Below are 15,019 nucleotides of genomic sequence, written 5' to 3'. Positions count from 1 at the left end.
AAAAAAATTTATGTAGACATATTAAAAGAAAATATAATCAAAATCAAAATCAAAATTTTATCCATAAATAATATAAATTATGAAGTACAATTGTCGAAAAATAAAGCAAAATCAATTAGAAACCTGAAAAAAAATTAATTTCAGTAAATCTGATACTTCTAAAACTATGCAATGTATAAAAGAAAATATAATAAAAATCAAAATCAAAATATTATCCATAAACAATATAAATTATGAAGTACAATTGTCGAAAAATAAAGCAAAATAAATTAGAAACCTGAAAAAATTAAATAAATTTTGTAAGCAATTTGACGGGTTAACATTATTTGATAGATTTATAAGTTATTAAATAAAAATTAACATGAAATAATATTAAATTGACATACCGTCATGACAGGAAGTAGTCAGAAAACGGGATGCTCCTGAATACAATCGGTCTCCTAACTCATCACTACCCATATGGAAAATACAAAAAAATAAATAATTGTAAGAGTTTATATACTTAAAAATTTGTATTTGAAAAGAAAGTAGATTAAAATTACGTACCGTGACTACGGAATATTCTGAAAAACTTTTTTGTAGACAACATTCAATGTTTTTGTCTGCGTTTTCCCTTCTTTACCAGTTATTAGAATTTTTAATCCAGATCTTGACTTAACTCGTGAAATGCAACGTAGAGCTGACCATGAGAGAACATTGGCCTAGGCAGAAACAACCCAACACTTTCCAGTGTTTGACCTTGACTTTTGTTGATGGTCATCGCAAAAGCCAAAGTAACTGGAAATTGTCTTCGACGCATTCTGAAGGGAAACTTTGTGTCAGGTGGTGTGACAAACATTCTAGGGATCCAAACCGGATGTCCAGCAATTTTGTTTCCGGTTATAATTCTACCTTCTATCACATGGGGCAGTAACTGAGTAACAATTAGCCTAGGTCGTCCAGGTCGTCCAGTTTCTCGCCGCTTCTTGTAAAGAATATCGTCGGTAAGATACTCCCAAGTAGCTTCCCACACAACATGAGGCTGAGACAAAGATTTGGAAACCAACATTCTCGCAAAAAGCTTCCTGGCATACGTGGCAGAACTACAGTCACTTGCATCTTTGATAGCTTCTATGAATTCCTTGTCATCATCCATCAATCCCAACGCATAGCAAGCATCTTCGTATGTAGGATATAAAATACCATCAACTGTTCTTATATCCTCGTATGATGTCGGCCCGCTTACCCAATTTACCAATACTCTTAAGAAATATAGCTCATCACTTGATGGCTGAATATGCGCAATCCTCCCTATCGCAAAGCCTTGTTTCTGTGGTACCCATTCTCTCGTACCTGATTTCCAAAAAAATTTTGTTGGAAATTCGGCATATGTCAACTCTCTTGCCTGTGCGTATTTTCTGTTTGCTATGAACCAGGCCAAAAACATGGATTGGTTGACAGTCTTTTTGTTGAGAATACTCTCAATAGGTTCGTCTTCATAAAAAAATACCAGTTCCTGATCCGGAAGATGAAAGCCAAGTTTCTCTACAGAAGTAGTACGAAAATGTGTAGGAAAAGCAAGAATCCGCCACGACGACTCGCATGCAGTAATATATCTAATTAAGAAATATGAAAACATAAATTAGTAAAGATGAACGTAGACCTTAAAATGTAAAAGACAGATAAACTCTATTTGTTAATAATGTATTTATTTTATTGTAAGCAAATGAGTTATATAAATTTCATTTATGATATTATATATTTTTTAAAGCTTATACATATATATTTGTACTAATAGTAATAGATTATTGATGTATTTTCATTTCCTTTGCAAAGACATAGCGTAGAATACAAATTTTGTTTTATATCTATTATTAATAAATTATAAATGATAATAAATATGATATATACGGTCCACATATAGTAAAAATTGTGGAAAATTTTGTATATTATAACATCCAACGAAGATAGTATTTGATATTATTGACTTAGAACTTCAGTGTGACCATATATTTAACTAACTTGACGACTTTCCTTTATTATCTTATTATTTTTTTCGTATTATCTGATATTTTACAATTGCCCAAACTTGGATTGGAGAAATGAAGTTAATGTATAAAGTTCAATATTCTAATTAGTATTAATTTATTGATCTTCTATGATTGATGAATTGCTTATAGAGTTTCTACTGAATTTTTAATATATTGTTATAAATTTATAGAATTTAGTAATTTGTAGATACTAACACGAATTGGTTTAAATATAATAATACCTGCAGTCGTAATATGTTTTGATTTCGTCAATGACGCCATCTTCATCTTCTTTATCCATTGCAGCTGAGGCATAATCAGGTCCCTTATGGATATATTTGAAAAGATACTTAACAGCTCGTGTTTGGACGCACCACTCGATATTCATATGCGCGCGATAACGAAGCATGAGGTCTCTGTTGTATGGTACAAAAAATCCATTGTCTAATCTTATTCCATTTTTCTCAATGAACCTACCATCAATCCGATGCATGTAAGCTGGAAATCCATCTGCGTCAATCGATGTCCTGATGTTGAGAGGTTTCGGAAACATCTTAGAACATTTACCGTTAACCATACATACATTATTCTTCTTTGCTGCACCGCAAGGACCATGCATCATACAATCCCCAACGATTACATACAGGTCTGGATCTACTGTCTTGTCTGGTATTTCAGCGGAAATAATCTTATCTATATCATCGGCTGTTGGAAATTTTGATCCTTTTTCCACGAAGACAAGAATATGAGCGTGTGGCATTCCTCTTTTCTGAAACTCAATTGTGTACATTACTGACAAAATAAAAAATAAAATATTTAGAAAATTTTTACATACAAAATACTATCTAAATTAGTTGTTTTGCTTAAACAATTAATATAAGCAACATGTAAAGGAGATTTACCTGCAGCAACAAGCCCAAATAAGGAGCCGTTCTTTTTAGTCAACTCGCCGATAAGATTATCGAGTTTCATCTTGAAAACTGTACACAATATTTCTGGTCTGTCTTCAGTGGTCAGGTTATATTTTTTCAGATACCTTGTAACTTCAGGCCATTTTGGATTGCACGTAAAAGTGATGAAAATATCGGGAAATCCATGGTATTTGCACAGAACCATGGCATCATAGTAGTGCTGCTTCATATACCTTTTTCCCCCGGTGAAAATTGCTGGAATGAAAATTCGGCTCCCTTGCTCAGCCATCTTAGCTCCAGCTCTTGTAGCTGCTTTCTGGATTGCAGCGTAACTACTTGACCGGAGCTTTTTCTGATTCAGCCATAAGTAATGCAGTCTACTCGATTCTATCATTGTGTAAGCTAATCATAGAATTACCTAATCTAATCTCAAAAAGGACTCTCTTACCAAGAGATCGCTAACTGCTTCTGGTAAGAAGTCTTCATCTTCATTCTACAATTACATAGAGATAACACAATAAAAGAATTTATGGTGTTAATTGATGTAAATAGGAATTACTAAAAGTACCTCGTCATAGAGTTCAACGGCAGAATGACGCACAATTTGTTGAGCATTAGCATCAAACAAAAGAAAATTAGCCTCACCGCTGTCGTCCTTAACATGAGCAATTAATTTGAACCTGAAAACAAAAATAAATAAACGTCACAGACTATTTCCATGACGATCTACCTAACTAAAATGTGTGTATATCTAACCCGCACAATACGTGGAAATGACATCACTGTGTTCTTTATCACATGTATTGCAGAAGAACAAGGGCCGGTCATTGTCATCAACATTGGTTGTAGGCATCACTTTTTTGTTGTGGTATTTGCAACTTAAATATTGCCAGCCACGTTCAGTATCAATTGTTTCAATAGTCCCCAGAGTGACAAAACTGCCAACCTATTCGTCAATGACAATATGTTAAAAGCATTAATAACACATGGAGTATACTCATGTGTAAAAAATTAAAAAGTGAAGGGTGTAGTCTATATACCAGAGTACTATCAATGATCTCTCTTATGGTTAGCCTCTCATTAAGAACAAAAAACCTGGCACAAATAGATGTAGCAGTACCAACAGACCATTGGCTACTATCGTTGTTTGTAAGAGCAAGTGAATCATCAGGGAGACTGCCAAATCAAATAATCACACATAATTTAAAAACGTTTCAGTTAAAAATGACGTTCAGAAATTAAAATTAAAATCTAGATGTATTGAACTCCTCAATAGGTCTGGAACGTAAGACGCAGGAGACGTACCTTGCTTTGAACTCCTCAATAAATTCAAGTGTTGGGTTGAGCAAAATATGGGTTGAATTATACCCGCTAGATATGGAGTAAGCACCTACAAAGTATTTTGATCTTATTAATATGTTATGCGAGTAATAGTTTTCCACAAATTGAAACAATATTATATACCTTTCCACTCTTTAACATAAGAGAATCTGATAACACAAATAATCATGGTGGACATGTTACTCCTATTGTAATTGTATACTTGTTTAGCATAACAACCCCAAAGAGTACACATCATCTTCACATTACTGTATAATATAAACTTAAGTTAAATACAGATTATAGATGTTTAGCTAGCAAAATTATTACTACGATTAAGAACTTAGTCTTACTTTGGGTCACGCAACTCAATCAAGAGCCTCATGTTATCTTTTCCTTTTATTATTTTGTTTTCCAGAGACCCGAAGTTAACTATTTGGCCAACACTTCTACATAACAAAAACAAGCGTCAAATCAGGAACAAGTATAACAAAAGTGAAAGACTCTTTAAGTGTGTAAGAAACTCACTCACCAACCAAACAGCTATGATCAAGATTTCCACCAAGAATATCAGAGAAGTCCGCGAAATACTTTTCGGGAACTGCACTTGGAAAATCATCAGCTTTTCCAACAAATGTTGTTTGAAAGAAGCCAATTTTTTACGGATGTGGCATTGTACGGTATTCACCAATAGCATCATACACTTTGAACAACTGGACGACAATCGCATCTCCCTCGCGTAGCTTGTCATCGAATTTTTTGATGAGTTGTTCACCAACTGAAGCATGAATTCTTGTCCCCTGGTCACAAAAATTATAAGAGTTTTATAAACGTAAAATAAGTATATATCTCGAAAATGCATAAACGATGCTTCCAAAAAAATGCATTTTGTGTGATTTATACTTACTTCTTTATCAACAAAAACCATTTCAATGGTGTTTCCTGATTCTTTGTTATAGTTTCTCCACAAGCGAACAATCCTAACTTCAATACGCGACGTATCTTTACGGGGTTTTAATTCTCTAACATAAGAAACAATGTTTTTGGAGGCTCGCACCATTGCCATTGTTCTTGTAAGAGCTGAATGTTTGTATTTTAAGCATTCAGGTGTCTCCTATATATATAAAGGCGATTAATTTATCATATTAATGACCCCTAATAAAGAATGAAATCATTTAAAGAAAGATATTAAATGTGTATTGTCAAAAAGTGATTTGCATATGATATGATTTTAACTTGCGCAAGTAATGTAATAAATATGATATCAACCGGCGCAAAAAATTGGTTTGAATAATAAGGAAAATTATTAATATTTACATTAGTTAACAATCTTGCGCAAGTCTAAACTAAATATCTAAATATTATCCCCCAAGCGAATATATATATGGGCTTAACTAAATCGACAATATATTTGGGCTTTTCTAAATAGGCTAAAGACATTTTTGCTCTCCTAAGATAATTAAAGCTAATTAAGAAGATAGGACCCAAATATTACTTCATTCTCAGCTTCAACTCAGCTAGTGAAAATGTGGGTACCGAAGCTACATACAGAATTTTCAAGCGCCTGGCCATTTATAACCAGTGCAAAGAATATAAAGTGTCCTGCAATTAGCGATGCAACAGACTGACTAGATAAGTAATGTGAAGCTCTAAATCGTGCTAATGAAACTGAAAACCAAACTTGAAAATCTCAAGAGAGGACTGTCTAAATGCTTGTTGAGTTATTAAGGAGAAGATAATCTTACAGTCCTTCTTCAGAGACTGAAGTCGAATCCAAGTTTGTTGTAAATGTCAGTTGTCTCTTCTTGTTCCATCAGTAGACAGTCCGCGAAATACTTCTCTGGACGTGGCAATTAGTTCGATGCTCAAGCTTCATGTTATTGTTTAAGAGAATCAATACCTTAACAACAAGAAACAGATAGGTAGAAAAACTTCAAGAAGTTAATAATACCTGGTCAACGAAGTTGTTTAACGATTATGTATGTAGCTTCTTCAACCTTTCGATCTCTGAAGGTTAATCAATCAATTAGATACAAAGATTATAAATGTTAATAAGCAGATCGTAGTTTATAGCTTAACATATGTCGAATCCAATCAGAGAAACCAAAAAATCTGTATATTACGAGAGTATCGACAAACTTCACCTCGTCGATCTGATCGATGGTGGAGAGAAGGAAACTCATCTGGTCGTCGCATCTTGACGCGATGGATCTGATTGAGTCTTCAAAGTGTCGAGAAGCAAACTCATCTGGTCGGACTGTCTTTATCGGTTTCAAACCATATCCCCCTTCAATTAATACGCGATTGAAAAAAAAAAAAAAAGAAGAAACTTCATGAGATACGACGGCGTTTTCCACTCCGCGGAGGCGAGTGAATAAAAAAAAAAGAAAAAGAAAAATTCAAAAAAATCAACCAATAGAATTATAAGAATTTTCCTGAGAAGCTCTATGTGATTGCCACGTCAGCAAAAATCACTAAAGTGACTTCTCTTTTAATGTATAGGGGATACGCAATATAAATAGGTAGACAACTTTTCATTAATCTAAAAATCACTAACCGTAATGGGCTCTAGTCACGCTCTCTTTGCCATATATCCAACCTCCTTACAAATTGGGTTAGCTGATTCAATTTTTGGGCCCAGTTGAAGAAACACATCGACAAAGAAAAGGTGTGAAAAACATAATCAAAACTTTGTAAAAAAAAAAAAATAACTCAAAAGACATCGACAATTCGACATAAACAAAGAAAAAAACAAAAGGGGGATTAGGGTTTCTTCGAAAAGATTATGACCCTAGCAGTCGGGTATTCTCTACATGAGTTATCAGATTCACGAACCCAGGTCAGTATTCTCCTACTTTTCTTTCTTATATTCGGTTTTCGTGGGTAACGATGATTGGAGTATATATCTTCCCTTTTTCCATATATTCTGACTATGTACCGAGTTAATCGTAGAAGTGAAGAACAAATCCTAAATTATTCAGTTTGGACAAACGATACTGAAACCATACATCTCTGTTGTTTCTTGTCTTGCAGTATAAGATCACAGTTTGGTAGCCGCGACTTTATGCTCTCTCTGGTTGAATGATTTGCCTCCCAACAGGCCGTATATAGCCAACAAACAAAGTCAGAACTCTATCACAGGTTAGCATCGAACTTATTAATGACATCTGTACTTCTTTGTACCGATTGAATTCTAGTTAGTTTAGCTGGTCTTATAAAATTAAGCATAGACTGAGATAATATAATGTATGAGTTTAATACACAACTAAACATCATAAAAATTATAAAATGTGAAAGCGAAAAGATAAGTAAACCCGCTCATCTCATGAGAAGAAGTTTCTATGGATTGTTGTCTTCAATATGCTTGGCTTGGAATCCTATTAAAACAAATTAAGAAAATGTTTCTGTAAGCATACATAGAAAGTGAATTACGAAATACAATACTTACATATCATGTACATTTGTAATTATTATAAATATAAACTACCTTCTTCTGAACCTATTTGCCAAAACCTTATTACACATAGTAATTATAGGAGTATCAGTAGATGTTCAGAAATCTTGTAACTCTTGAGCAATAGTTCCATAAACAACACGCTTTTTATATGAACCTGTAATAAAGTGTAAACAAAAGAATAACTAAAGGAGCCATATGTAAACAGAAGTTTGTAATCGTATATATACGAAGACTCGTCGCTTGATTTGAGGGGAAAACAAACGACGGGAGGGGTGTTTATATAGTAGAAGCAGAACCAAGGTCTGGACAAATTAGTAAGCAATAATTAGTAAGGGAATGTCTATATATTGAATTTAGATGGACCAAGATTGTAGGGAATATTGTTCAAATTTCGAATGAAAACTGTTTTAAATACATTCCTTAACTCACACTTGATATAAGGTAATATTGTATTTATTATCAGGAAAAATTCCAAATCTTAGTTAAAGATTTGCATTTGCATAGCAAAATATTCCTATTCTAATTGCGTGATTGACTAGTCGAAATACCCAATATAATGTATTATGTAAACTTTATATTGAATGTGCTTTATGAGTTTTCAGAGTGTGATCCCGTGAATTTCCACCTTTCAATATATTTATTTATATTATAATAAGGGGATTCCAATCGGTGGACTTATTTGTAAAGTAGTATGACCTAATAATCTACACATATATACATTTTTGAGTCAGAAAATTGGTTCAATTTATGGCGACCATTTGTTTATGGCGTCAGAATATGGAATAGCTTATAACAACACATTTCATATAGCCAAGCATACATGAAAACCAAGTGATTATACGATTATAAACAAATGGTATAGATAAGCAAATGATCTTTAAAACACTATATTAAGAAATGAACGTGAGTTAGTGTTATAAGAAAAAGGAAAAAATTGTTTGCAAAAATTTAGAGAATTCGTACGGTCATAATCCATATGGGCAGGTTATGATGCATTTGTAAGCATACATGGAATAATTTACTGTTAAAAACCAATTTTCTGTAATTGTTTAGAGCAGGTTATACAGCCATGAATTTATACGAGAACATGGCACAACGAATGTATTGTAGGTTAGCATGTTCATATCGTTATTGTAGACATTTATTCGTATAAATGTTTTTGTACAATGTCAAGTTATGTAGTGAATCAATAGTGATATTTTTATGCTTAATTATGAATTTCTTCTACAGGTTTATTATTTGGAAAAGCTTGTAATCATGTGTGGTAGAGACCACGCCGAGCATCTTTTTGTAATTATTCTAGTTATGAGAGGGTAAATTTAAAAAGGGACCGAAGAGAGCTGTGAAACTGACACATCAACATAATGGCAGCACCGTAAATACATTACAAAATAAAGGTTATTCTTCTAAATTGTTTCTCTATTAATAATAAGGGGATTTTTTGTAACATTTTAATACAATAAATTCATAATTTTAAATAGGGCAATCAGATATAATAACACCTTTAAAATATTTTTTTTAAAATCTAATTCTATACATTGTATTATCTCAAGGTACAATACTCCCATGCTGCCTCATCTTCATTTAAAGATGAAGAAGCCAAGTTGGTGCCATGAGGCATGTGCCCTGACCTATGGTCTTTACTGAACTGAGCTTAGATGGTTGTTTCAAATCCAAGAAAACCAGAATGAGCAAGTTATCACTTTGGAAGGGAACTATGAAAGCTTAAACATTTGTCAATAAAGTTTGGTTTCCGGATCGTATGATAGAAAGTGAATTAATGGTCAAGTTTCACAAATTCTTTCGGCAGAGATTTAGGTCATCTCTGAGTTCTCTTAGGCTGCTATACGTTTCAGTTGCATATGAGATCAAGAGCATATCTCAAAATGCATGAATTTTGTCCGCTTAGAATGGGTAACTTTTGTTGTTTCCTTCATTTTTATGTGTCTTGTACTACATTGAAAGCATTGTAATTCTTCTTTCTTTTGTCTAGCTTACAGAAAATAAGTCACAAAAAGAACCGAAAAAGGCTAGGAACACTTTTCCAAATTAATGAAACTCTGAACACTAGCCTTATCAATAATTTTGTTATAATTTCAATAAATCAGTGTTAAAAAAAAACAAATTAAGAAGTCAATGAAAATTCAAGCTTTGACGTTGACACCGTTAAAAAATGAAAACTCTATTAGCAAGGTTGACTAAGCAGCTGAGTTGTCATATTTTAGAATCAGTTATTCTTGGTTTACCAACCAATAAAAATTAATTATTTCATATTTAATATTTTTTAAAAACCAAACAAAATAGTGTCAATTTATATCATGATTTTAAAATAAAAAAAAAAAAAAAATAGTACTAGTTACAAAAAAAAAAGAATTTAAAAAAAAATACTTTTAACGCCGTCGGCAAAATCCTAAATCGTAAATCCTAAACCCTTAGGTAAACCTTAAATTTTTGGATAAATTATAAACCATAAATCAAAAACACTAAATAAAAAATCTTAAGAATATTAAATCTAAGGGTTTAAGGGTTAGGATTAAGGGTTTAGTGTTTTTAAAATTTATTGTTTATTGTTTTTGATTTAGGATTTAGGATTTATCCAAGGTTTATAGTTTACCTAAGAGTTAGGATTAAGGGTTTAGTGTTTTTAAAATTTATTGTTTATTGTTTTTGATTTAAGATTTATCTAAAGTTTATAGTTTAGGGTTTAGTGTTTTGCTGACGGCGTTAAAAATATTTTTTTAATTTTTTTTTTGCAACAAGAACTATATATATATTTTTTTATTTTAAAATCATGATATAAATTAATAATATTTTGTTTACTTTTCTAAAATATACCGAATAAAAAATAACTAATTCTTGTTAGTAGGTGAAAACTAAAAGGGCTGAACCTAAGAATAACATTTTTAGAATCATACGATGGTCAGAATTGAAAACAATGTCGTTTTGCTTCTTCCTCATTATTTATTTATTTAAAAAAGATTTTATTATTTACAGTCTCGGACGGAGAGAAGTCTTAGCGACAGCGGAGAAGCGTCATCAGAGAACCAATTTGTAACACCCCGTTTTCTCGAAATATTATAAATGAGAAAAATAACGTAATAATAAATAATGAAATAATAATAAACTCCAGATTATAATATCGGATCAAATACAATACCATAAGGTCCAAACCGGAAATACCGATAACAACATAAGTCCGAAATATAAAGACAACATAAGTAGCCCAAAGGCCTAAAAGCCCGATAAACAATAAAACCGATGATAAACGATAAACGCGATAAAAGCGATAAAAGCCCAAAAGCCCAGTAGCACCGGTCCGATAATCACTTCTGCTCGTCGGTCTCACCTGAAAGGGAGAAGAGTGAGGGGGTGAGCGACAGGGAAATCGCCCAATGAGGTATGGGATGCTACCCCGAAGTCCATGGAGCCGGACATAGCACTCCGAATAAATATAATTTAATTCTAATACATGTCAAACACGGCACCTAAAGTACCCAAACAGCAAGCAATGATCCTAGCGAGGCGCGCACTCGCCGCCCACTAACAGGCCAAAAACATAACAGAGCTCGAGATAGTGCTCGGACACCGCCCGTAGACGATTTATCGACACGCCTAGGCTACAGCTCAACCGGTCGACTAAAGTTGGCCGTAACCCCCATACAATCCGGCATACAGAAGTCCCTCTCTGTACCCGGCAAAAAAAGTCTAGCTAAGAATTTACATTAAGTGAAACAATCAATGTTGAATCCTCTAACACCCTAGTTCCGGTTTAAGCAAAGAACCTAATAACTATACAAGCAATGACAAACTCGATTTCAAGCAGACGGAACATATTAGAAATAAGTTATACTTATTCGAGGTCCTAAGCCGTGAACGAGAAGTTTGGGAAATAGACTCTCACCTTAGCAATAGGGAAATGTTGTATCTATGAACTCCAGCTGCTCAAATAGACTCTAAATCTGAAATCAGGGCGAAATTCTGAGTCAAAATGGCTTTCGGACGGTTTAAAACATGTCTGGTCAAAGTCTACGGGAAAGTCAACACGCTGTTCAAAGGTCAACCCGGTCAACTCTGACCCAAACCGGTCAACTCTGACCCAAACCGGTCAACCCTTGACAAGATTGGAATTGATTTAAACCAACCGGTTTTACTCAATCGAAATCAATTCCAATTGGACCATCCGGTTTACCTTAACTAAAATTTAATTAATTAATCAATTAATTTTTCTAATCGGTTTGACCTAACCGAATTCCAATTGATTTTAACCGCCGGTTTAACCTAACCAACCCTAAATCAATTTAAACCGGTCAAACCACCGGTTGACCCAGTCACCGGCGGCGACGGCGGAGGGCGACGGCGGTTTACCGGAATTTCTGCCGGCGGCGAGGCGGACGACGGCGGAGCGGCGGCGAGGCGGACGACGGCGGCGGACGGCGGCAGAGACGATTCCCGGCGGCGGCGCGTGGATGTCGAAACTTTGGATGGCGCATACGGCTTCGTCCGGACTCCGATTGCGGCGTGGTCGGTGGCTACGGCTTCGTCTCGGCGAGAGGAACACGATGGTGGTCTTGTATGCACGAAATTCCCAACGGTTAGGAAGTTATAATCGATTTACTAAAACGGCCGAAATAAAACTTAAGTGCATGCGTTTTCCGGTTACCTTGAGCTGCGGTTCACGGTGGGGACGAGGCTGGCACGGTCCGTGGGTGAGGTTGCTCCGGCGACGATCTCAGGCAGCTCAAATTTTGTAAAAATTCTCCATTCTCTTAATTCTCTCTCTACTCTTTCTTCTTCTTTCTATTTTTGTTTTATGTTTCTGAGAAAATAAGGTGGAGATGGTGGGTATTTAAAGCAAAATACCTTGGGCCTCTTGAAATGACTTTGGGCCTCGTTGAATGTCAGATGGGCCTGGGTTTAGGTCATGACAACTCTCTCCCACTAATAAAGAATTCGACCCCGAATTCGAGTCACCAAACTCTCCAATGACACCCCGAAACAGCTCTGGATAATCAATCCTCATTTGGAGCTCAGACTCCCAGGTCTCCTCTTGAATCCCGTCTCTCTTTCAACGAACCTTGACCAACATGGTCATCATTCCCTTATCTGCATTTACTTGGCGATCCAAAATCTCCACTGGCTGGCACGGTGCACACAAATTCTTGCCAAGATCGATTGGCGGCTTTTGCAAGATCAACTCTGGCTCTCTAACGACTTTTCTCAAAACAGAGACATGAAAACATCATGGAAGCCTGCTAACTCTCCTGATAAATCCAAGCGATACGCAACTGCTCCAATCTGCTCTAAAATAGGATAAGGTCCCATATACTTCGGTTTAAGCTTCTTTAGTTTCCGAGTCTTAGATCCTCCCTGAAACGTTCTCATTTTCAGGTATACCATGTCACCAATCTCAAACTCCAAATCCTTACGGCGCTTATCTGCATAACTCTTCTGACAATCATGGGCTTCCCTAAGCCGCATCTTAAGCATCTCAACCTGCTCTACTATCTCTTGAACCATTGCAGGTTCTATCTCACGTCGCTCCCCCACTTCGGTCCAACAAAGCGGTGTGCGACAAGGCCTACCATAAAGAGCCTCATATGGTGCCATCTTAATGCTCGAGTGATAACTATTATTGTAGGCAAACTCCGCTAGGGGTAGGTACTTTGCCCAACTCCATTCCCAATCCAAAACATAAGCTCTAAGCATATCCTCCAAAGTCTGAATCGTCCTCTCTGACTGACCGTCTGTCTGCGGGTGATAAACCGTACTCATATGGACTTTCGTCCCAAGTGCCTTTTGAAAGGCTCTCCAAAACACAGATGTGAACTTTGTATCTCGGTCCGATACAATGCTCACAGGAACCCTATGCAGTCTCACAATCTCACTAATATAAGTCCGCGCCAACTGATCAGCTCTGTCTGATGTCTTGATTGCTAAGAAATGAGCTGACTTGGTGAGTCTATCCACGATCACCCATATGGAATTCTTTCCTCCTGTGGTGGTCGGTAATCCCGACACAAAATCCATAGTCACCATGTCCCATTTCCACTCTGGCAATGGTAGATTTTGCAATAACCCGCTAGGCACTTGATGCTCTGCCTTAACCTTCTGACATGTCTGGCACTGCGACACAAAAGTAGCAACATCTTTCTTCATACCAGGCCAATGATAATAGCGCTTCAGATCTCTGTACATCTTGGTATTTCCTGGATGAATAGAGAAACTCGAGTGGTGTGCTTGCCGTAAGATCTCCTTTCTTAACAACTCATCATTGGGCACACAAACCCGGTTTCGGTACATGAACATCCCGCTCGATGATGTATGATATCCAATACTCTCGATCTCAATCTGCTTACGCAAAGCTTCATCAGCATCTTGAGAGTTACGCACTTTCCATAACAAATCTGCTTGCTCCACAGCCTCTAGGCCAACTGCCTCACCTTCCACGGTAGTGGCACACAATCTGAGACTAGCAAGTGTCCCAGTAAACTCTTGAACCTCCTTGGTTCCTGAAACATCGCTCATGCGCCTGCTCAAGGCATCTGCTACCTGATTAGCTTTTCCCGGATGATAAGCAATATCCAAGTTGTAGTCTGCTAACAACTTAACCCACCTACGCTGCCTCAAATTCAAATCCGCCTGAGTGAAGATATATTTCAAACTCTTATGGTCCGTGAAGATCTTCACTCTCCCCATATAAATATGATCTCCAGATCTTCAATGCAAAAACAACCGCTGCTAACTCCAAGTCATGTGTAGGATAATTAGCCTCGTGAGGTCTCAATTGGCGTGATGCATACGCAATGACTTGGCCTTCCTGCATCAGTACACTTCCTAAACCAGTGCATGACGCATCAGTGTAAACCTCATATGGTATCCCTGACCTCGGGAGTACCAAAACTGGCGCATGGGTCAGTTGTCGCTTCAACTCAGTGAAACTCCTCGAATATTCATCTGTCCAATCAAACTTGGCGTCTTTTCCGGTTAGCCGTGTCATTGGCTTTGCAATGCTAGCAAAACTTTTGACATACTTTCTGTAGTATCCTGCCAACCCGAGAAAACTGCAGATCTCCGTCGCACTCTTAGGTGTCGGCCACTTTGAAATTGCAATAATCTTTTCTTGATCTACAGCAACTCCTGCTTCTGAAACCACATGACCCATAAATCCAATCTTCCTCTGCCAAAAACTGCACTTACTCAACTTAGCAAACAACTGATGCTCTCTCAGCTTTCCCAACATAATCCGTAGGTGCTCGGCATGCTCTTCTTTACTCTGAGAATAAACCAAGATATCATCAATGAAAACGATCACACACTTATCC

General features: G+C 36.1%; 1 protein-coding gene and 2 long non-coding RNA genes across 3 annotated transcripts; 1 reads left to right on the top strand and 2 right to left on the bottom strand.

Annotated features, from left to right (window-relative positions):
- Positions 1–630: 630 nt before the first annotated feature.
- Positions 631–6,732, bottom strand: LOC125580906. Its single transcript, XM_048746180.1, has 2 exons — positions 5,148–6,732; positions 631–5,040 (listed from the first exon to the last, which is right to left on the bottom strand). The coding sequence occupies exon 2, from the start codon at positions 1,616–1,618 to the stop codon at positions 638–640; it is 981 nt and encodes a 326-aa protein (XP_048602137.1). The 5' UTR covers positions 1,619–5,040; positions 5,148–6,732; the 3' UTR covers positions 631–637.
- Positions 6,733–6,926: 194 nt separating this feature from the next.
- On the top strand, positions 6,927–9,689 carry LOC111202099. Its single transcript, XR_002655012.2, has 4 exons — positions 6,927–7,079; positions 7,274–7,381; positions 8,928–9,094; positions 9,251–9,689. It is a non-coding gene; the product is annotated as an uncharacterized LOC111202099 (long non-coding RNA).
- On the bottom strand, positions 7,456–8,744 carry LOC125580907. Its single transcript, XR_007318634.1, has 2 exons — positions 7,728–8,744; positions 7,456–7,617 (listed from the first exon to the last, which is right to left on the bottom strand). It is a non-coding gene; the product is annotated as an uncharacterized LOC125580907 (long non-coding RNA).
- Positions 9,690–15,019: the final 5,330 nt, after the last annotated feature.

This window comes from Brassica napus, chromosome C1, assembly GCF_020379485.1.
Source record: "Brassica napus cultivar Da-Ae chromosome C1, Da-Ae, whole genome shotgun sequence".
NCBI lineage: Eukaryota > Viridiplantae > Streptophyta > Magnoliopsida > Brassicales > Brassicaceae > Brassica > Brassica napus.
Note: the sequence above shows the minus strand (reverse complement) of the source record. Positions and strands in the feature narration are given on the sequence as shown.